The sequence below is a fragment of the Panthera leo genome, chromosome D2, assembly GCF_018350215.1.
Source record: "Panthera leo isolate Ple1 chromosome D2, P.leo_Ple1_pat1.1, whole genome shotgun sequence".
Lineage (NCBI taxonomy): Eukaryota > Metazoa > Chordata > Mammalia > Carnivora > Felidae > Panthera > Panthera leo.
Window position 1 is genome coordinate 58,043,650 of NC_056689.1, and position 24,626 is coordinate 58,068,275.

The 24,626-nt window shown below is 38.5% G+C and overlaps 1 protein-coding gene across 1 annotated transcript in view; it reads left to right on the top strand.

Annotated features, from left to right (window-relative positions):
• The first annotated feature begins 15,250 nt into the window (after nt 1-15,250).
• The window catches only part of ABCC2 (ATP binding cassette subfamily C member 2), a 64,560-nt gene continuing 55,184 nt past the window's right edge, over nt 15,251-24,626 (top strand). The window contains exons 1-2 of the mRNA XM_042909291.1: nt 15,251-15,660; nt 17,780-17,953. Of these exons, the coding sequence (XP_042765225.1) occupies nt 15,628-15,660; nt 17,780-17,953 (207 nt within the window). The 5' untranslated portion in view covers nt 15,251-15,627. The remainder of the gene's footprint in view (nt 15,661-17,779; nt 17,954-24,626) is intronic.

A 24,626-nucleotide genomic window follows, 5' to 3' on the forward strand; every position in this document is an offset into this window, starting at 1 on the left:
GATGCTTCTGGTATATGGTTGTAGTACAGACAGCAATACTCCTAGGCAAACCAGACATACCTGGGATATCCTAGTTCCCAGTTTAAGCATGAGAAAGTTAATTTCTTGAACTTTAATTACCTCGTTTGTAAGTCAAGAATAATGACCATGGATCCTGGTTAAGTAATATATTAAAACACCAAATACGTAGTGAGTACCTGTTAAGTGTTCGTTCTTTTCTTATAGCCTAGCTTTCTAGTGTCAGTCTTTGATAGTTTAAAATCCCTCCCAGGAAGCCAGGCATTGAGTTTTAAAGCTAATACTTTAGCCTTCCACTATGTGAATATAAAAGAAGCATAAGGTAATTCCTACCTTGATTTTATTTTTCACCACTTTAGTCCTGTTTTTAAATATTTACTGATTATTCTCGTAGGTATAAGTTTCTTCTGAACAATTCTATAAGTATTTTGAGGCTAAGAGACCACGTCTTTATATTTTATATATTTCTCACTGTACTCATCAAATTATATGCTCATGAATTAGTTTGCTAGTGGAAAAAGAGCACTGGATTGGCGGTCCTGACTATATTACTGTCTTTGGTAACTGTGTTGGAGATCTTTTGTTTGCCCCTCCAGATCCACTCTTCACTTTGTCCTGTAAACTGAATCTAGCAACATAAAAGCAGTTACACACTATGACCAAGTAGGATTTATACCAGGAATGCAATGCTGGTTTAACATCCAGAAGTCAAACACCATATTAATAGAATAAACTACAAAAATCACACAATCTTCTCAACACAGAAAAAATATTTGACAAAATCCCATATCCTCTCATAATAAAAACACTCAACAAACTTGGGATAGAGGGAACTTCCTTAATCTGATAGAGTACACACAAAATAAACACACAGCTAACATCATACTTAATACCTAAAATCAGAAATAAGACAAGATGTCCACTTTCACCATTCCTACTCAACATTATACTAAAGTTTCTAGTGAGGGCTTTAGGCAAGAAAAAGAAATAAAAAGCATCCAGATTGGACAAGAAAAGGTAAAACACTTTCTGTTTTTAGGCAACATGATCTTGTATGTAGAAAATTCTAAGGAATACAAACACAAAAAGTTAAATGAGTTTAGCAAGGTCATAGGGTACAATATCAATATACAAAATCAATTGTATTGCTATACACTAGCATAGCAATACTACAGTATACATTGTTAATTAACAGTCTTAAAATGCAGTTAAGAATATAATTTCAGAGTGCCTGGGTGGCTCAGTTGGTTAAGTGTCTGACTCTTGGTTTCAGTTCAGGTCATGATCTCCTGGTTTGTCAGTTCGAACCCCGCACTGGGCTCCATGCTAACAGTGTGGAGCCTGCTTGGGATTCTCTCTCTCCCTCTTTCTCTGCCCCTCCCCCACGTGTGCTGTCTCTGGCCCTAAATAAATAAATAAATAAATTTCATCTATAATAGCATCAAAAAAGAAAATGCTTAGGAATAAATTTAACCAAAGAAGTGCTAGACTTCACATTAAAAACGACAAAGCATTGTTGAAAGAAATTTAAACAGACCTAGCATAAATAAAAGAAATCCCACATTTATATATTGGAAGACAATATTAAGATAGCAGTACTCTCCAATTGGTCTCCAAATTCAATGCAATCCCTTTCAGAATCCCAACTGTGTTTTTTGCAGAAATTGACAAGCTGATCTTAAAATTTATTTGGAAATACAAGAGACCCAGAATAGTCAATCTTGTACAAGAAGAACAATGTTGGAGGACTTACATTTTATTTATTTATTTATTTATTTATTTATTTATTTATTTATTTTAATGTTTTATTTATTTTTGAGAGAGAGAGAGAGACAGTGTGAATGGGAGAGGGGCAGAGAGAGAAGGAGACAGAATCTGAAGCAGGGTCCAGGCTCTGAGCTGGCAGCACAGAGCCCAACATGGGACTCGAACTCATGAACTGCGATATCATGACCTGAGCCAAAGTTGGATGCCCAACTGACTGAACCACCCAGGCGCCCCAAGGACTTATATTTTAAAACTTACTACAAAGCTACAGTAATTAAGATAATGTGGTACAGGCATAAAGTTGAATACAAAACTCAGTACAATAGAATTGAGAGTCCAGAAGTAAACTCATGTTGTCCGCTGATTCTTGACAAGGATGAATTGACAAGACAATTCACTGGGGAAAGAATGTTCTTTATAATAAACAGTGCTAGGACAACTGGATATCCATGTGCAAAAAAGAAGTAAGTTAGAAAAGAAGTAAAGACCTTACTTTACATCATATACCAAAATTAACTCAAATGGATCATAGACCTGAATAAAAGAGCTAAGACCTAAAACTCTGAGAAAGAAACAGGAGTAAATCTGTGACCTCAGGTTATCTAAAGGCAAAGCTTTAGATATGACATCAAAAGCACAAATTACATAAGGAAAAAAATGGGTAATTTGGACTTAATCAAAATTGGAAACTTAAGTGTCAAAGAATAACATCAAGAAAGTGAAAAAACAACCCACAGAATGGGAGAAAATGTTTGTAAATCATACGTGATAGAGGGCTAAAATCCAGACTATGAAAGAATACTTCACAATAAAAAGACAATCTGGGTGGCTCAGTCGGTTGGGTGGCCTACTTCGGCTCAGGTCATGATCTCACAGCTCCTGAGTTTGAGCCCCATGTCGAGCTCTGTGCTGACAGCTCAGAGCCTGGACCCTGCTTCAGATTCTGTGTCTCCCTTTCTCTCTGCCCCTCCCCTGCTCACGTTTTGTGTCTGTCTGTCTGTCTCTCTCTCTCTTTCTCTCTCTCTCTCTCTCTCTCTCTCTCTCTCAAAAATAAATAAACATTTAAAAGAACCATATGATCCTGTCAATCAATGCAGAAAAAGCATTTGACAAAATTCAGCATCCTGTCTTAATAAAAACTCTTGAGAAAGTCGGGATAGAAGGAACATACTTAAACATTATAAAAGCCATTTATGAAAAGCCCACAGCTAATATCATCGTCAATGGGGAAAAACTGAGAGCTTTCCCCCTGAGATCAGGAACACGACAGGGATGTCCACTCTCACTGCTGTTGTTTAACATAGTGTTGGAAGTTGTAGCATCGGCAATCAGACAACAAAAGGGAATCAAGGGCATCAAAATTGGCAAACATGAAATCAAGCTTTCACTTTTTGCAGATGACATGATATTATACATGGAAAATTTGATAGACTCCACCAAAAGTCTGCTAGAACTGATACATGAATTCAGCAAAGTTGCAGGATACAAAATTAATGTACAGAAATCAGCTGCATTCTTATACACTAATAATGAAGCAACAGAAAGACAAACTGATCCCATTCACAACTGCACCAAGAATCATAAAATACCTAGTAATAAACCTAACCAAAGATGTAAAAGATCTGTATGCTGAAAACTATAGAAAGCTTATGAAGGAAACTGAAGAAGATAAAAAGAAATGAAAAAACATTCCATGTTCATGGATTGGAAGAATAAATATTGTTAAAATGTCAATACTACCCAAAGCTATCTACACATTCAATGCAATCCCAATCAAAATTGCACCAGCATTCTTCTCGAAGCTAGAACAAACAATCCTAAAATTTGTATGGAACCACAAAAGATCTTGAATAACCAAAGTAGTATTGAAGAAGACCAAAGTGGGAGGCATCACAATCCCAGACTTTAGCTTCTACTACAAAGCTGTAATCATCAAGACAGCATGGTATTGGCACAAAAACAGACACATAGACCAATGGAATAGAATAGAGTCTCCAGAATTGGACCCACAAAAGTATGGCCAACCTAATCTTTGACAAAGCAGGAAAGAATATCCGATGGAAAAAAGACAGTCTCTTTAACAAATGGTGCTGGGAGAACTGGACAGCAACATGCAGAAGAATGAAAGTAGACCACTTTTTTATACCATCCACAAAAATAAACTCAAAATGGATGAAGAACCTGAATATGAGACAGGAAACCATCAAAACCCTAGAGGAGAAAGCAGGAAAAAACCTCTCTGACCTCAGCCACAGCAATTTCTTACTTGACACATCTCCAAAGGCAAGGGAATTAAAAGCAACAAAGAACTATTGGGACCTCATGAAGATAAAAAGCTTCTGCACTGCAAAGGAAACAATCAACAAAACTAAAAGGCAACCGACAGAATGGGAAAAGATATTTGCAAATGACATATCGGACAAAGGGCTAGTATCCAAAATCTATAAAGAGCTCACCAAACTCCACACCCGAAAAAAATAATCCAGTGAAGAAATGAGCACAAAACATGAATAGACACTTCTCTAAAGAAGACATCCAGATGGTCAACAGGCACATGAAAAGATGCTCGACGTCACTCCTCATCAGGGAAATACAAATCAAAACAACACTCAGATACCATCTCACACCAGTCAGAGTGGCTAAAATGAGCAAATCAGGAAACTATAGATGCTGGCAAGGATGTGGAGAAATGGGAACCCTCTTGCACTGTTGGCGGGAATGCAAACTGGTGCAGCCACTCTGGAAAACTGTGGAGTTTCCTCAAAAAATTAAAAATAGGGGCGCCTGGGTGGCTCAGTTGGTTAAGCATTTGACTTCAGCTCAGGTCTGATCTCACTGTTCGTGAGTTCGAGCCCCACATTGGGCTCTGTGCTGATAGCTCAGAGCCTGGAATCCGCTTCAGATTCTGTGTCTCCCTCTCTCTCTCTATGACCTTCTCCTGCTCACACTCTGTCTCTCTCTCTCTCTCTCTCTCAAAAATAAATAAACATTAAAAAAAAATTAAAAATAGATCTATCCTATGACCTAACAACAGCACTGCTAGGAATTTACCCAAGGGATACAGGAGTGCTGATGCATAGGAGCACTTGTACCCCAATGTTTATAGCAGCACTTTCAACAATAGCCAAATTATGGAAAGAGCCTAAATGTCCATCAACTGATGAATGGATTAAAAAAATGAAATTGTGGTTTATATACACAATAGAATACTACTAGGCAATGAGAAAGAATGAAATATGGCCTTTTGTAGCAACGTGGATGGAACTGGAGAGTGTTATGCTAAGTGAAATAAGTCATACAGGGAAAGACAGATACCATATGTTTTCACTCTTATGTAGATCCTGAGAAACTTAACAGAAGACCATGGGGGAGGGAAAGGGGAAAAAAAAAGTTAGAAAGGGAGAGAGCCAAACCATAAGAGACTCTTAAAAACTGAGAATAAACTGAGGGTTGATGGAGGGTGGGAGGGAGGGAAGGGTGGGTGATGGGTATTGAGGAGGGCACCTGTTGGAATGAGCACTGGGTGTTGTCTGGAAACCAATTTGATAATTTCATATTTAAAAAAATAATAAATATTAAAAAAAAAAGACAATCCTATTCTAAATTTTTATTTAAACTGTAGCTAACATATAGTGTAATATTGGTTTCAGGAGTAGAATTTGGTGCTTTATTACTTACGTATAACACCCAGTACTCATCATAACATGTGCCCTCAATACCCATCATCCATTTAGCCCACCCCCACCCACCTCCCTCTATAAACCCTCAGTTTGTTCTCTATCATTAAAAGTCTCTTGGGGTGCCTAGGTGGCTTAGTCGGTTAGGCATCCAACTCTTGGTTTTGGCTCAGGTCATGATCTCACAGTTCATGGGATCTAGCCCCCATCAGGCTACACACTGACAGCACAGAGCCTGCTTGGGATTCTCTTTCCCTCTCTCTCTGCCCCTCCCCCTCCCCTCAAAACACATAAACTTAAAAAGAGTCTCATGGTTTGCTTCCTTCTCTCTCTTTTTTCCCCCTTTTTATATGTTCATCTGTTGTTTCCTAAATTCCACATATGAATGAAATCATATGGTATGTGTCTTTCTCTGACTTATTTTGCTTAGCATAATACACTCTAACTCCATCCATGTCATTGCAAATGGCAGGATTTCGTTCTTTTTGATGGCTGAGTAATATTCCAGTGTGTGTGTGTACCACATCTTCTCTATCCACTCATCAGTTGATAAGACAATCCAATTTTAAAATGGGCAAAGGATTTGTACATAGATTTCACCAAAGAAGGTATGTAGTTGACCAACAAAAACGTGACAAGATGTTCAGCATTATTAGTCATTAGGGAAATGCAAATCAAAACCCCAATGAGATACCACTTTACACCCACTAGAATGACTATAACCGATAAGACTGACCATACCAAGCATTTGCAAGTATGTGGAGCAACTAGAACTTTCATCTACTGCTGGTGGAAATGTAAAATGGTGAAGCTGCTTGGTAAAATGGTCTGGGGGTTCTTGAAATGTTAAACATAGAGTTGCCATATGTCACAGCAATTCCTCTGTATATACCCAAGAGAATTGAAAACACATTCACACAAAAAGTTGTATCCAAATGTTCATTAGCACCATCATTGATCTTCTAGAATTAGAGAATAACCATTTTTGCAACCCTTAATGACATAAATCAGTTAAAGACCACCAATACTGAAACCATTAGGTAAAAGGTTGAGTAGGAGCTGAATATCCACATATCACCAAAGTATCACTCTATGGGTTATTTGCCAGTGATAAAAGTAGGAAGTTAACATTATAATGGAGCTATCTGGTTGTTCCCAACTTAATCCAGTGAACAAACAATACCACAAGAAGTGCAAGAGTGTACTATACTGAAAGACAGGATTTGAGAGGGGAGGAGGTCATTCAGAGTCCACAACTTGTGTTAGGAATTTCAGTTTGGAGGTCTCCAGTGTGCCTCAAGGAAGAGCTAAGAGTTGGACCACCTGGAAGGCAGCTGTAACAAAGTGTAATAGTTAGCCATTGATCAAGCAAGAGTGAACTACAAATAGCAGTAACTCATAGGGTGGCCCATTATCCCAGTTTGCTTGGAATTTTTCCAATTTTCCCTTGAAAGGTCCCATAGCCTGGGAAACTCCTCAGTGCCAGGCATTTTACCAGCTCAGTGAAATTACCTTTGCATCTTTTCTTCAGTGCTCCCATCCCTGCCCCTCACATCCTGGAAATTAGATGACAAGGAATTGAATAACAAGGAAAAAAGATAAAAGGAATGACACTTCTTTCTAGCAGTGGCTGAGGTCTCTGAGCTAAGAAAATGGGAGGGGCTTTAAAATGAAAGTGAGATTGTTTTGTGGGTGATAGTAATATTCCAAAATTTATTGTAGTAATGGTTGCACAACTGTGAATACGCCAAAAATAATTGAACTGTACACGTTAAGTGGGTGAATTATATAAAAATTTATAACTCAATAAAGCTGTTTTTTTAAAAAATGCATGTGAGATTTAAATTAGATTAGCCTGAACTTTTAGTACCTGAAAGAAACCAAAATGCTATAGGATCTACCTGACATGTGGTCAAGGGCAGGGAAGGCTATATATAGCATGGCTGAAGACAATAGGTAGAAGCAAAATATTGTTTCTTGTTTTCTGTTTAGTTTGCATCTTTCGACAAACTAGCTACACTAGTTTGGATGGATTTCTGTACCCTGCCACCAAGAGTTGTGTTTAAGAAAACTAAGGAATACACATTCTATCTATTCCTGTATAGATGCTAAGTTTCATCCTTCGATAAAAGCACAAAAATTTTATCTTTGGATTGCATTGCTCTGATCCCTCATAGAATGTATGTATGTATGTATGTATGTATGTATTTAAAGTTTATTTACTTATTTTGAGAGAGAGAGAGAGTGCATTCAAGCAGGGAATGGTAAGGAGAGAGGGAGAGAGAGAATCCCAAGCAGGATCCACACTCAGTGCAGAGCCGGATGCAGGGCTCAATCTCAGGAACAGTGAGATCATGACCTGAGCCAATATCAAGAGTTGGATGCTATTAACAATTTCTTGTGTATACTTCCAGAAATTTTAATAATTTACTTGTATTTAATTGCTGGTAAAACTACGTGCTTTTCTATGTGATAATTACTAATATTGCTCCCATGTTCTTTTTTTGTCAGATGTACTTCCCGTTTGGTTGCTTTCATACTAATATTTGTTTTATAAAATTCTCTTAAAAATTAAAGAAAAATGTGCGCATTTCTCTGTGTTCTGATCACTTTCTTTTTGTTTGTTTGTTTGTTTGTTTGTTTGTTTTCGAGGCTCAGAAGAGTATTTTTCTCTCCACTATATACATTTTGCTTCTAGCCCATTTAGTTCTGTTGTTTTATGACCTATCAAGAATATACTTTATGGGATGATATAAATTAAAGACCTAAATTAATTACTTTTTTTCTATATTAGTATGCTGCTGTCCAAAAAACATTATACAATTCATCCTATTCCCTCTAGTTTGTCAAAAGTTAAAGATTATCCTTTGGGTTTACTAGGAACATTATTCTGTACCACCAATAACTTTTACTATTTTTTAAAGTATATACTTTTTTTAAAACTATATGAAACTTTTTAGTAGTTGTCTCTTTCTGGGGGAAGCTTTAAGTCTAATTCAAAGAGTTCATTAATTATTTAAATTATTTTTTTGCAATTTGTTAATTCTTTCAGAAGAGTTTCACTACATTTCAGGTTTTAATTAAAAGGAGTGTAGGTTTATAATAAATGAAAAATATTTTTAAATCAATGTTAATTTACTCATCTGTACATCCTGTTTGGTCTCTGGTTATTCTAAAAATATTTTTGGTTTTAGCAATACAAAAATGTACAGATTATCTTTGGTGGGAGAATTGGGTAGTAATTATCTTATTACTTTATAATTATAGTTTTTAGTTTTTGCTATAGGAGCATGAACTAATAGGTGAAATTTTAAAATATGAAGGGAAAAACAGTCTTTTTTCTGTTACCACTTAAATCTCAAAATCTATATTAAGATATTACACCAGAAAGAAAACTTTTCTTAAGTTTATCTGTAATCATTAACTAAAAGTATACAACTCTTTGGTTATCTTGAACATTGAACTTTTGTAGAGTTTTCAGTTACTTAATGCAGACATGTATTAGTCAACATTTGCTTACTAAGTTGAAATGATACAGCATATTCTTTGCCAAGTCATTCTGATCAAACAGTCTCTCCGACCGAATTATCTCTATGCAATGAATTTAGTATACATACATTGAGATTTTTGGAGACCGTTAGGAAGAGATTTGGGAGAGATCATTTTACATAAGACCAGCAGAGGCAAGGCCAGAATCCAGGTTTCCTGACTCCTTCACATCTTGCAAGATGTCTTTTTTAGTACAGTCTTTGTGTTTTTTTTAATGTTTATTTATTTTGAGAGAGAAGGAAAGAGAGAGGGAGGGGCAGTGAGAGGGAGATAGAAAGAAGGGCATTGAGAGAGGGAGAGAGAGAATCCTAAGCAGGCTCCATACCTTCAGCACAGAGCCCGGTGAGATCATTACCTGAGCTGAAATCAAGAGTCAGACACTCAACTGACTGAGCCACCCATGTGCCCCTTCAGTACAGTCTTTAAATATCAATGATGACACTAAAGGAGAGAGTTCGCAGAACACCTCTTCTGATAGAATAGGAACATCCTGCAAACTTGCACGTATTTGACATATTCAGATCACATCTTCAGGGCACTAGGACAGCTTGATTTAAAGAAATCCTACAGTGCATCCTCAGGTAAAGGGAATCATCACAGTATTTTTGTTTTTTATGTAAATTGCATATACATTAAATCATAAAATCTTGGAAATCTTCTAGTCAGACCTTCTCCCCAGAGCACGTATCTTTTCTCCAGTGTTCACTACCTCATAAAAGGGTAGAAGGACATCTGACATTCTTACTATACAGATATGAAACATTGTTCTTCATAAATTATGGGATGTAGAATTATTTTCTTAACCTTTCTGAACCTCAGTTGGTGAAATTGTAATAAAAAATACCTACTTCATAAGATTATTATAAGGACAGGGGCACCTGGGTGGCTCAGTTGGTTGAGTGTCCGACTTTGGCTCAGGTCATAATCTCACGGTTCGTGAGTTCAAGCCCTGTGTCAGACTCTGTTTGATAGCCTGGAGCCTGTTTGGATTCTGTCTCCCTCTTTCTCTGCCCCTCCCCCGCTCACGCTCTTGCTCTCTCTCTCTCTCTCTCTCTCAAAAAATAAAATAAACATTAAAAGAATGTTTTTAATATTATTATAAGGACTAAAAGAGACAAAACTGTTAGTGTTTAACATAGAAATGTATTCATTACTTAAGAAACCTACATGAGGTTGACATATAATAGATATCCATTAAGCATGAGTTATGTCAGTGCTTGTAAGTCACTGATACAAATATTCAGGTGCTGGAATGATTGCAGACCCCTCTGGCATGCCAGGAAAGATCACCCTTGGGTTACATACTTCTGTTCTTGTTTGAACTACACCTTTTGTGGTTGTCCCACAGTTCTTAGATACTCTTGTTGTTTTTCAGATTAATTTCTCATTGCTTTCCAGTTGTAGCATTCTCTACAGAGATCTCCTCAAGCTCAGAGATTCTTTCCTGTGCTGTGTCCAGTCTACCAACAAGCCCATTAAAGGCCATCTTCCTTTCCATTACAATGTTTTTTTATCTCCAGCATTTTGATTCTTTCTTAGAATTTCTATCTCTTTGCTTACATTGCCCATCTGTTCTTGTATGTTGTCTAGTTCATCCATTAGAGCCTTTAGCATATTAATCATAGTGGTTTTAAGTTCCTAGTCTGATCATTCCCACCTCCCTGCCATATCTGAGTCTGGTTCTGATGTTTGCTTTATCTCTCCAAACTGTGTTTTTTGCCTTTGAGTATGCCTTGCAATTTTTTTCTTGGTAGCTGGACTTGATGTACTGGGTAAAAGGAACTGCTGAAATTGGCCTTTAGTGATGTGGTGACATGTTGGAGGAGAGGAAGTGTTCTCTGGTCCTATGATTAGGTCTCAGTCTTTTAGTGATCTGGTGCCTCCAGACTGTGAACTTTGCAAGTACCTCTCAGCCTCCTCTCTTAGGTGGAACAAGAAGGCTAGAGTAGGCTGGATTTGGGCATTTCTCTCTCTGCAGGTTGGTTAGGCTCTGAGAAAACCCCAATGGGTTAAGTTCTGGTTAAACAGTTCTTCTGAGAGCAGATCTTGTTAAAAACAGAATGCTCTGGTATATTTCAAATGGCTACTTTTCTTCTCTGCCTGCCAGAAGCAAGATGAGATTTTTCTCCAATATTCACTGTGAGAACCTCCTCAAGCTCCTGAAGGTAAAACTCATAAAAATGTTTATAGGGGGGAGCTCCCCTATCACAGAGTCCCCCTGGATTTTTTTTTTTTTTTTTTGAACCTCTCAGACTTGATGGAGACTTCAGTTGGATTTCAGGCAGAAACTGAGTCATCCAGTGCAGATTTGTGAACAGGGTCCACAAGTAAATGAACAACTTCCTGGAGGGATTCACAGAACTGCTTTCTATTGATTTGATTAAAATATTTGATAAAAATGAGCTGGAGTTGCTAATGTGCTACCTTGGCAGTATGGACATGAATGACTGAGAGACAACATTCTACTTACAGGAACGGCTAATGCCCAAACCATCCTGTCATTCAGTGGCTAACAGACTTTGCAGAGACAATGGCAGAATAACAGTTTCACAACAGTTTCACAATGTGACTCCTAGAACAGTCTTCCCCTCCATGCACTTGCCCAAGTGCAGATGTGGGAAGTCAGCCCTAGGTCACTTTCCTGCATTTTCTACTCTAAGTTATCAACTGGGTGATGTCTACAGTAATGACATTTCAGAAAGACTTTGTCTATGTTGTGCTTTGTTGATGGGAGGTGGGAGGGAGGGGTGGGTGGGTGATGGGTATTGAGGAGGGCACCTTTTGGGATGAGCACTGGGTGTTGTATGGAAACCAATTTGACAATAAATTTCATATATTGAAAAAAAAAAGCCCTTAATAAATTGTTTACTTACTTAAAAAAGAAAAGTTCTCAAAATAAGATAAAAACAGAGAGGAAGACAAACCATAAGAGACTTAGATACAGAGAACAAACCGAGGGTTGCTGGTGTGGTTTTGGGTGGGGGGATGAGCTAAATGGGTGATGGGCATTAAGGAGGGCACTTGTTGGGATGAGCACTGGGTGTTATATGTAAGTGATGAATCACTAAATTCTATTCCTAAAATTGTTATTACACTCTATGTTAACTAACTTGGATTTAAATTAAAAAACAAACCAAAAAAAAAAAAAAAGGAAAGAAAGAAAAGAAAAACTCAGTGACTCTGTGACTCAGACACTAAGACTCTCTATCAGTTGGTAAATTACAGTTCAGCATTCCCCACCCCAGTAAATTGTGATTCTCTGCATTTGCCTGTCTGCCTGTCTGTCTCTTCAATTTGGGGGACAGCAGTTTGCTCTGTGACCTTACTTCTCTTACTGATCTAAGAAGAATTGTTGATTTTTCAGTCTGTCCAACATTTTACTTGTTAGGATGGAATGGTAACTGCCAAACTCTTTACATGCCAGACCCACCCACTTCTTCTTTCATTTGATAATACATCATATGTTTACCCTATCCGTGTCAGTAAATATCCTAAAACCTAAGCATTTGTTTTGGTGAATATTTAGATCCTCCACCCTCCCTTTTTTTTGGCTACTCAAAATGTTTTAAGCACAAATGAGTACAAATTCTGCTTGTTTTTAAAACATGATTACAATTTTTATCAGTCACTTTTTGTTCCTCTTATTTGCAGTAGACACCACAGGGAGTTTACATTTTATAAGTAGAAAATAATTCCACTCACACCATACCTCTCATTAGGCCCTCTCTTCAGTCTCAATGAACATTTCCAAGCATAGCCAATTTGCTTTCGTAACTACTTGCTAGACATGTTCAGTCAATATCCATCTGCTAGAAAGAAGAGGATTGACATCATTGTCAAAGACTAACTCAGACATTTAATTGGATGTCTGTATGCTAGTTTTTTCGTACTTGAGAGAGATTGTCATTACACTATTGTCAACAAAGGCAAAAGCCAGGATTTATAAAAAAGAGAGACAGGAAAAGCGGCAAACACACAGTTTAGGGAGAGTGAGAGTTTATTCCTGATTAAACTAACTAGTTGGAGGGCATCAAAGAGGCCAGTATGGGAAGTCTAGTGTTGAGCAGTCTGTCATCAGGGAACACAGCTGCAGGCATCGATGACTTTTCTGAAAATCCCTTAGAGTTTGGCCGTGGAGCTTGTGTGACAAGTTGTCTAGTGTCTGCCAATGTGTCCTTAGCATCACCACTTTAGGTGAGCCAGGTTCGTGTTATTTGTTTCTCTCATCAGAATTTCTCATTTCACCTCTTTGGTCAAAGTAGCTCCCAAAGGAATGGATTCAGTCATGAGGATTTCATTCTTTTTTTGACACAATATTTTCAGTTGGATGTCGACTGGGAATAATGGACACATGTCATGTAATCATTCTGATATTTAACAGTGGAAACAAGACAACAAATCTGAGGACAATCACAAATCCATAAGGAATAAGGAGTGGCTAGCTGACTCAGTTGGTAGAGCATGTGACTCTTGATCTTGGAGTTGTGAGTTCAAGCCCCACGCTGAGTATAGAGATTACTCACATAAATAAATAAATAAATAAATAAATAAGAAAAAACATTTTTTTTTAAGTCTAAAAAAACCCCCCAAAACAAATCCATTAGAAACACTTGGCACCATGTTTTTATCCAGGTTTTATTTATGGATTTATACATTTATGTGGCAAGTATGGCAATACCATCTAATTACATAAGAATAGTTTAGTATATGTATATTGAGGAACTAGAAAATGTTTATGGTAAACATAGAAAATCTCTGTCCACATGTATTTGAACACCCCAAGGCCTAAGTCATTCACAGAACTGAATGACTGTCCTAATAAAAGTTACACATCTTTCAGATGCTAATAATTCACAACATACCCACTGGTACTAGTGGTAAATGTTATTATCATTTGTGAGTTTAAGGTAACCAAATGGATAGTTAACCTTAGGCCAGGCATTAAAGTCTACATTAAATATATAGGTATGGGGGCACCTGGATGGCGGCTCAGTCAGTTAAGCATCTGACTTCGGCTCAGGTCATGGGTTCAAGTCTCTAGTCGGGCTCTGTGCTGACAGCTCAGCTTTGGATTCTGTGTCTCCCTCTCTCTCTGCCCACACCCTCTCACACTCTGTCTCTCTCTCTCAAAGAATAAATAAACGTTAAAAAAATTAATATATATGTGTATGTATGTATGTATACATTAAAGTATAAATACTCGTTTGTTAATTACTCTCTGTAGATGGTCTGTATATACTCACAGAACAAAGAAGTGTTTTTTTGTGTTAGTGACCACAATGGTTTCACATGATCCCCCAAATAATGGCATCTGTACTTTAATATGTTGGCAAGCATGTATGGCTGCTGTTAATTTCGGGTACCCTGATTTTACTGTATTATTATTCTTTTTTTTTTTTCAATATATGAAATTTATTGTCAAATTGGTTTCCATCGGGTACCCTGATTTTAAAAGAGCATTTGCTTTTCTAGGGGAGGGGCTAATGGGGAGTTGTTGTCTACTGGGTATAGAGTTTCAGTTGGGCAAAATTTCCCAATTTCAGTTGGGAAAAGTTCTGGAGAGTGGTTGCACAACAATGTGAATATACTTAACACTCCTGAACTGTATACGCTTAGAAATGGTTGGATGGTAAAATTTCTGTCATGTTTTTTACCACAATACAAAAAGATTGCTTTAAAATATTATTGCGTAATACCTGATAATTATGGGGAAAAAATCAGAAAATACAGACAAGCGAAAAGGAAAATCACGCACAACTCTAACAGCTAAGGTTAACATTTGGTTGCATAACGTATATTTACGTATAGGTTCACACTGGATATACTATTTTATAACCTGAGTTTTTCAAATAAAGTTTATACTATTTTTGAACTTTTAATTTAAAATCCAGAAGAGTAGGACATTTCTCATTCCTATAAATTCTAAGGCCTTAAAACAGAAGTAAAACTGCATGTTTAAAGATACTTGCCCCTCCATGGACACTTCTCTTTTTAGGTCATATGTCTTCAAGAGAAGGAAAGGCTCCTTCTCTCCCGAGTTGTCTGCCAGCTCTGCTGACATTTTTCTTGTTTTTCTTTTTTTTCAAAAATTTTTAATGTTTATTTTTTATTTATACTTGAGAGAGAGAGAGTGTGAGCAGGGGAGGGGCAGAGAGAGATGGAGACAGTATCTGCAGCAGGCTCCAGGCTCTGGGCTATCAGCACAGAGCCAGACACAGGGCTCAAATTCACAAGCAGGGAGATCATGACCTGAGCCGAAGTTGGACACTCAACCAACTGAGCCACCCAGGCATGCCTCTGCTGACATTTTCCAGTGATTCCTTTTACATAAGACCATACCTACAGAGGCTTCTGGTTCTTCGGAGGATGGTGAGTCTACCTGCCCCTGGGGCCCCTCAGTCACATGTCTAGCTACTGAGATAATGCAAATAAATATCTGAGCAAGTTAATGAGTAAGCTGTTAGGATGAAAGGTCAGGAAACATGATTTTATCTGGAATGTCAGAATGGGAGATAACATCCCAAACTGCAACTTGAGTCCACCTTCTCTGAGGAAGACTTAATAAGAAACAACAGAGTCACAAAAGAGCCTTCATTCCAGAAGTGCTCCAGGAATCATGCTGGAGAAGTTCTGCAACTCTACATTTTGGGTGAGAAATACTACTTCTCTTCACTGTTGACTCTTCTCAGACTCAGAACAAATAGTAGATGAACCTCAAGTGGCTACCAATAAGAACCAGAAAAGTTAGATGTGCAGGTGGTCTAAACCTCAGGATTTGGTTTTGTTTCTTCTAGGGTTTGTTTGTTTGTTTGTTTGTTTAAGAGAAGACAAGTCATAATATCTCCAGAGGACATTCTATGTGGGAGAGGTAACATATTCTCTAACATAAGTTTATTATATCCTAGACTCTTTTTTTATTTTGAAAATTTTCTTAATCTTTATTTTATTTTTGGCAGAGAGAGAGACAGAACATGAGCAGGGGAGGGGCAAAGAGAGAGAGGGAAACACAGAATCTGAAGCAGGCTCTAGGCTCCAAGCTGTCAGCACAAAGCCTGATGTGGGGCTCGAACTCACAAACCATGAGATCATGGCCTCAGCCGAAGTCAGACGCTTAACCAGCTGAGCTACCCGGGTGCCCCTCCTAGACTCTTTTCTCAAACTAGCTAGCTGCAAAATCATCTTCTCTAAAGAGAAATAGGGAAAAGACTTCCAATCTCAACAATATTAGGAGGGAAAGTTGTTGTGGGGTTTGTGGGGTGAGAGGAAGAAGAGGAGACCCTGGTTGAGTTTTGTCGAAGCATGCTGAGGTTGAAGTGATAGCTATATGTTCTAGAGGACCTGGCAGTTAGGGGTGTGGAGTGGAAGTTGAGGCCAGGGATGCAGATTTGGGTGTCACGAGCACCAAGACCATTTTGGAACCATTAGAGCAGAGAATTTCAAGGCAGACAGGGTGAGCAATAGTTACTAAATGGCTTAGTGGAATAGAAAATGAGAAGGAACCTAGGATTTAATGATTCTGTGAAAGTGTGGTCTTCAAATGCCTAGCACAGGACCAGAATCACATGGAGGGCTTGTTAAAATAGTTTAAATATCTTAGGTTATTCTTCTGAATTCTAAAGTTAGAATCTCTTGGTGGAGAGATAAGAAGAGTAAGAATGAGATAGCAGAGTTAGCATTCCCATCTTAGAAAGAACCTGGGCCCCAAGGGCCTCAGGCTAGGACCTCCATGCCACAGACAGGTGGGGCTTAATAGGCCCCAGGATCTCAGCAGGCCATCTTTTTTTTTTTTTTTTTTTTTAATATTTATTTCTTTTTGAGAGACAGAGAGAGCGCGAGAGGGGGATGGGCAGAGAGAGAGGGAGACAGAGGATCCAAAGCAGGCTACACGCTGACAGTGGTGAGGCTGATGCCGAGTTTGAACTCATGAACTGTGAGATCATGACCTGAGCCCAAGTCAGGTACTCAACCGACTGAACCACCCAGGTGCCCCTCAGCAGGGCATCTTTGGAGAATTCTGAGAATATCTGACAGAGCTCTTGGTCAGGGCACCTCAATGTTTTCTTTAAAGAGTCTGTGCAAACAACTATACAAAAACAATTTGAAAATATTTATAAGGAGAGAAAAATTACCCCTTACAAGACTGAGAAATAAGAACTGGTGTTCCCACCCTCACTTCCCAAGACACTTCTACCTATTACAGAAAGTAAAGACTACAGACCTGCTGGGAACGAGCCTCCCATCCGATAGTGCCTTTGCAGCTCCTGTGCCAACAATCCCCTCAGGTTCCGATCACTATAAGCCCCTCTGGCTCAAAGGAGGCTAAATGTCATAGTGTGACTAAAGCATCCTGCTGGCTGCATGTTGGAACATCTGTCAGGGAGCTTAATCAGTGCTAAAAAGTAGAAGAAGAACAAGTTTCTATATCCCAGGGAACCGTTTGAATTGAGGAACTGTCCATTCCTCTTCTTCCCGCAACCTGGCAAATGCACTAGTGAAGTTTCCTTAGAAGAGCTGGTGGAGAAATTCGCCTAGAAAGAAAGGCTTTTTAAGGTTGGGTTGGCCAGAAAAGTCACTGTCATTAAATGTTGAAGCTATATCAATGGAAATAAATAGGAAAATGCAGCTAGTTAAAGGGTCAGGCCAGATACGGATGTAGAACTGAGTTAAAATTGTTTGGAAACGGGTCGGAGGGGAGGGTGGTCTCGCACTGGTTTTCTGTCTTCAAAACATGAGTATATTCCACAATCCTTCCGTTTTTGGTCCCCCAGAATTCTTCATTCCTGGATAGCCCAGAAGCAGATCTGCCACTTTGTTTTGAGCAAACTGTTCTGGTGTGGATTCCCTTGGGTTTCCTTTGGCTCCTGGCCCCTTGGCAGCTTCTTCATGTATACAGAACCAAGATCAACAGATCATCTATCACCAAACTCTATCTTGCTAAGCAGGTATGGGAACTCCACTATTTTCAAACTAATTACTTGGTGCACAATAGAGACATTTTGTTGGTGGTTAAAGTGTCTTCTTCCCTATTTTTAGCCAGCTTTCTTGAGACAGGTGCTCACTGGCCCCTTGCCATATTTCTTAGTTAAGGTGACTTTAATTTTTACGCAATGATAGTGACTCTTAAATCTTATCGATATCAGACTCTTTAAACACCAATGATGAGTAATCGATCAGTCTAATAGTTATTTTTAATATTTGAGAAACAAATACTGGATGACCTGTCTTGAGGCTATGCTAATAAATCAGGAGACTACAATTCAGTTGGCACCTACAATGAAGTGGAAATAAAACGTGTCCTCTGCACAGTTCAGGCAATCCAACCATCACTCATCTCCCATAACTTGGGTCTGAAATAAGGCTTCCATTTTCCCAAAGTCTTCCATGAGTCTGGACAGTCACTGACAGTAGAGTGAGGTAGGGTGAGTGCTCCCAGGCATATACCCGAGTAGGGAAATATGGAAGGAACAGGAGCTGCGGGAGAGAATCCAGCAAGAACTAGGGGAGAAGCCCCTCAGCCAATGGCACTGATTAATGCAGAAAGGGTCTTGTGGGAACCGAGACATTCAACTGAGGTTGCAAAGTCAACTCACAGGGTATTATGCTAAATGAAATTAGCCAGAGAAAGACAAAGATCATATGACTTCACTCATATGTGGAATTTAAGATACAAAACAGATGAACATAGGAGAAGGAAAGCAAAAATAATACAAAAACAGGAAGGGGACAAAACATAACAGACTCTTAAATGCAGAGAACAAACTGAGGATTGCTGGAGGGGCTGTGGGTAAGGGGATGGGCTAAATGGGCAAGAGGCATTAAGGAGGACACTTGCTGGGATGAGCACTGGGTGTTGTACCTAGGTGATGAATCACTGGATTCTACTCCTGAAATCATTATTGCACTATATACTAACTAACTTGGATGTAAATTTTAAAATTTTTTAAACGATTTTAAAAAAAGAAGAAAAAAAGCCACCTCATAAAATCCACCATCTGCTTTTTTCACTAGTTTGTTATTGTTTGTTTGTTTGTTTTTCCCTATCTGTCCTGATCCTTAAACAAGGTTTTTTAAATGCCAATTAGATTTAATGTTCTATGAGCACACATACCAATGACATCAGATTACCTGGAATCTACGAGGAAGAAAGGAACTTGGCCAACCGAAATGGGATTTTTTTTGACTCTCCAAGGCAGGGGCTGGTGGTGAGTTTTGTTGGACTCTGGATAGGAATGAACAGTCCCCAAGAGTGGGGGCAAGGTTGCTGTCCTCTTTGCTGACTCAAGTGCCAAGCACAGCTTAGCACTCAGTATGAATTTGTTGAATGTTAATATTAAATGCAGTCTAGAAGTAGGGATCAAATCAAGAATGTGTTAGATTCTGAACATTGAATAATACGCTTTAATAACCTTGAAAATAAGTCAGAGCTTTTTGTTAGAAAATCAGTCAACTGTCTTTTTATTGGGCTTCCAAGATAAGGCTGGGTAATGAGTAAATCAGTACCCTATCCTAGTTATATTTGTTAATGTTTAAAAACAGCTTTATTGAAATGTAATTCACAACCATACAATTTACCCACTTAAATGCTATTTTTTAAGCATATTTATATGTGTAACCATCACCACAATCAATTTTAGAACAGAAAGAAACCCCTATCTCCCCATCCTCCTTAGCCCAAGCAACCACTAACCATTTGCTGTCTCTATATTTTCCCTATTTTAGACATTTCATATAAATGGAATCTTAAAATAATATGTGGTCTTCTATGATGGCTTCTTTCAGTTAGCACAAGGTTTTCACGGTTCACTCATATTGTAGCATGTATGAGTGCATCATCCCTTTATATGACTGAATAATATTCCATTATACGGGTATATGGGTATACAGGTATATCACATTTTGCTAACTTTTATAAATATAAATCCCTATAGAGGAAAAGAAAATCAACGTATTACTTTTTTTTTTTCTGTAGGTAATAATTCACTTACCCTTGCTCATAGTCTCAGGAGTTCCATTCACAATTTATACTTTCCTTTTTTGTCCTCTACCCTGAGAGTGACAAGCACAAATTAGATTCTTCTTGAAAATTTCAAAATAACTGGTCTCTTCTCTGAACAGTCGAAGCATAATTCCTCACACAGTAAAACTTTACTTCTTCTATGAGAACCTTCTTCTTGGCTCATTCCTCAACTTGATTTTATTTCTCCATTTCCTCTTCCACCTGCTTTTGGGCTATTTCTTTCTGACTTTCCTGAACTGTCTGCACTTGTCTGAAATAAGTCAGATTGCTTGACCAGGGTGAGAGATTCTACACATTTATTTGCTTGCTTAAATGTGCATTCTTACTGAAAGGATCTGATGCACAGTAGGTAATTGAATGAACTGAATTACAAAATCAATGAGTGAATGAGCTCATATTCAGACCCAGGGAAACAAAAGAGGAATTTGGTTCTGGAGTTTGTGGAAATTCTGAGGTCAAAGCAAGATGTGTAGCAACAGCAAAAATAAACTTGGTGTTGACCCAGTGAAACATGGAAATCATCTTTAAGTGATTGCATAATATAGCATAGAAGATTGCCAGGCTTGTTCTGAAAAGTTTCAGAGAGCAGGATCAAGACTAAGTGGGTGGAGGTTATTCCAGGGAAGCCCACTTTGGCTAAATATATTAAAGGACTTTCTAATAATACTAACTTTCTGAAAATAGAATAGACTGCTGGGAGTTATATTCCCTGAAAATACTGACACTGAAGTTAGACACTTATCTTCCAGGGAAGTGGTAGAAATAGACATGTATAATGAATAGAAGATTAAACCAGAGTGCTTGTCATTCGTAAAGCTCTGGGAAAACGAGGACCTTGCAAAGATGGAGAGATATTAAATATGGCCAGACTACTCTCCTTTTCTTTCTTTCTTTGTTTTTAATACTAGTGAGATTGTGTCTCTTTAAAGTTTAGTAAACTCCATGTGTGCTTGAAGCTCCTCCAATAAATCAGAGATCAGGGACAAAGACCACTTAAGGACATGGTAATCATTATAAACAATGATAATATTTCCCTGATCCAATTTAGTAAAAGTGTGCGTGTACTTCTGATTATAAAAACAATGCATGGTTATTGTAGAAGGTTTGAGAGAAATAGGAAGAAAATTAAATCTATTTATAATTGTTATCACTCCTATTAACTCCTATTATACTCCTATTAACATTTGGTATGTTTCCTGCCACTCTCTTAAAAAAAAAAAATGAAAAGCAGAAGTCTCTTTCTCACCCCTCTACCCTCCGGTATCGTTCTCTAGAGGCCTTCATTTAAAGGCCATATTTCGATGTTATCTCCATATCGCAAATTATGTGTTTATACCTGTATTTCTTGATTTATCACCTTCAAAAAAGATCCATTTCTGTCCTCTGTGAAAGACAAGGAATTTGGTTAACTGACCCTACCTTCAGCTTCCTTTTTCTTCTTCTTCCCTTTCTCTCAGTCTTCTCATTTCGTATGACTGTTTTCAGTTTTTCTGTTGGTTACCTTCATTCCTAAAAATAATCTGCCATCAATTTTAGATTCTACATCTTGATGCCCCTTTTGTGTAAAATGAGAGAATTAGAAATTAGAAATTAGAAATTTCTTGGATATGGAAAACATCCTCAAATGAAATTTTCAGAGAGCAACTCTCCTTGCTTTCTGACATTGTTCTTCTGGATATGGAATGCTAGCTTCAAAACAATTTAAAAAAAAAAAAAAACTCTGAAGATGTTGCTATATTTTCCCCAACATCCTGTGCTACTGAGATAGAATTCTTCTCATTTCTTGTTATCCTCTCTAGAAGCTTTTATCCTCTTTATTCTTTATGTCCTGAAATTTCATGAGTCTGTTTACATGGGTCTTTTTTCATTCAGTGGGTTCTACACTTTCAATCTAAAGACTCGTGTCTTTCTTATCTCAGAGAAATTTTCATACATTACTTCTTTCATTTCCTTTCCTCCAATTTTGAAATTCCATCTTTTCAGAACTATTTTTAGGTGGATTTTGAACACTGCATTGATTTTCCTTCTCAACTTCTCTCTCTCTTTTGAAATTTCTTTTTCTTGCTTCACCTAAGTTATTTTTAAATGTTTATTTTTTTTTATTGTTTTTTTAACATTTATTTACTTTTGAGACAGAGAGAGACAGAGCATGAATGGGGGAGGGTCAGAGAGAGGGAGACACAGAATCTGAAACAGGCTCCAGGCTCTGAGCTGTCAGCACAGAGCCCGATGTGGGGCTTGAACTCACGGACCGCGAGATCATGACCTGAGCCGAAGTCGGCCGCTTAACCGACTGAGCCACCCAGGCGCCCCGCTTCACCTAAGTTCTAAGATATTCCCCAATTTTTTCTTCCAGTCATCGTAACGAGCCTTTATTTTCACAATCATAGGTTTGGTTTCTAAGAATTATTCTTAATTTCTGAATATACTTTTTTTTAATGTTTATTTTTTTTTTTTTGAGAGAGAGAGAGAGAGCAGGGGAGGGGCAGAGAGAGACAGAGACACAGAATCTGAAACAGGCTCCAGGCTCTGAGCTATCAGCACAGAGCCCGACGCGGGCCTTGAATTCATGAGCTGTGAGCTCATGACCTGAGCCAAAGTCAGATGCCCAACCAACTGAGCCACCCAGGCACCCCTACCTTTTTTTTTTTTTTTTTTAAACATCAACCTATTAATGGATGCACTGTATTCTCAAATCTCTCTTAGTACATTAATTTCAAAATAATTTAAAATCATTTTCTCTTCACTTAATAATTTGTTTTATCCCAGAATCAGTTGTTCTGTTTAATTATCTTGGCTATCTTCTTTGCTGGTATTGGCTTTTCTCAACTTTCTTATGGCTATTAGCATTCTTTGTTGCAATTATAAGTGAGGGACTAAGTTAATGAATATATGTGGCTGGAGTAGGTCCCTCTGCCGTTATGTAAGTCAGCTTCCCCAGCTGTCCCTTCTTGAGGGCAGGACTGCCTCTGAGTCTGAGTCAGCTGGACAACTGTGTGGACCTACTGGCTTCTCCCAAGAGCAGTAGCCTGTGCTGTACCAAATGAAGACTGTTTTACTCTGGGGCACCAAGACACATACTATCTTGCTACCCCTCCTCAGGAAAAGCATTCCGTTTTTTTTGTTTTGTTTTTTAACGTTTATTCAGTTTTAGAGAGAGAGAGAGAGCACGTGCGCACCAGCACGCAAGTTGGGGAGAGGCAGAGAGAGAGGGCAACACAGAATCCAAAGAAGACTCCAGGCTCTGAGCTGTTGGCACAGAGCCCGACTTGGGACTCGAAGTCATGCACCGGAGATCATGCCCTGAGCCAAAGTCCAATGCTTAACCAACTGAGCCACCCAGGCGCCGCCCCCCCCCACTTCTTTTTCATTTTTGTTTTTAAGCATTCCATTTCTTTGGAGAGTACATCTGTTTTAGCTTGCTTAGGAGTAGTGGTGGCATGTGGGGAAATAGGTTCTGCTTATATAAATGGGTTAGAAAAAAAGCTTAGGACAGAAAGCTGCTACCACGTGGTAAAAGCATCCCAGGTTAGCTAGTGAGATGTTGTAATGGAAGCATGAGTAACTTGTTATAACACCTGCAGGAAGTTACTTTCCATTGAACACCAATATACTATTGTACTTTGATCACAAACCACTTGCCACCTGCCCCCTGACCCTTTGCTTCTTACACACACAAGTTAACGATTACTGTCTGATTGTTCTCTCCACTTTCACGTGTGTAAGATCTTGTTTTCTTCACGTTCACTATGTGGGTAATATCTTGTGAGCTCAATTAATACAGAGATGAAACCCCTGTTCGGGATTCTTGTCTCCTCCCCCCTTCCCCCCAACCCCTCTCGTATTCAGTTCTGCGTCTGCTCTCTCGCTGGACAAGAAAGAACTCCAGACTCAGCCTGCAACAGTGGCAAATACAGTTGTCAGTGGATTTGTGATGATTTGCAAGTGGGGGAAAGAAGGACATGCCTGGCGTAACTGTACCAGTTCTGTACACAGAACTTCAATTAGGACTGTCATTTCTGTCCTTTTTCCCAGTCTTACTCTAGGCGGAGGCTGACTATAGAGAATAGATTTCTATCAGTGGGAGACTCACCTGTGAGTTGCACCTGTTAGCTTAAAAAATAAGGAATTTATTATCTTACAGAACAGGAAGACCAGAGGTAGTGCAGCTCCAGGATTTATTACTTTAGAGACTCAGCAACCTCAGCAGATGGCTGATTATTTTCATCTTTTTTCTGATTGCCTCAGCTTGTCGAACCAATTATCAAGCTAGCATGTGATCACAGGATGGCTGCAGCAGCTCCAGGTATCACACCCTCCAGTCAGTGTCCAGAGGCAGATAAAGAGATCAGATGCCCCTATGTGTCACTTAAAAAAATTAGCTTTATTAACATATAGTCTACATACGATAAAACACACCTGTTTCAAGTATACACTTCAGTGGTTTTTAGAAGACTCACAAAATTGTGTGCCCATCACTACTGTCTAGTTCCAGAATAGCTTCATCACTCCAAGAGATCCAGGGCATATGAAGCAGTAACAATCCATTCCCTTCCCCTCCCTCCCCTGTCCCCTCTCCCCTGGCAACTACTAATCAA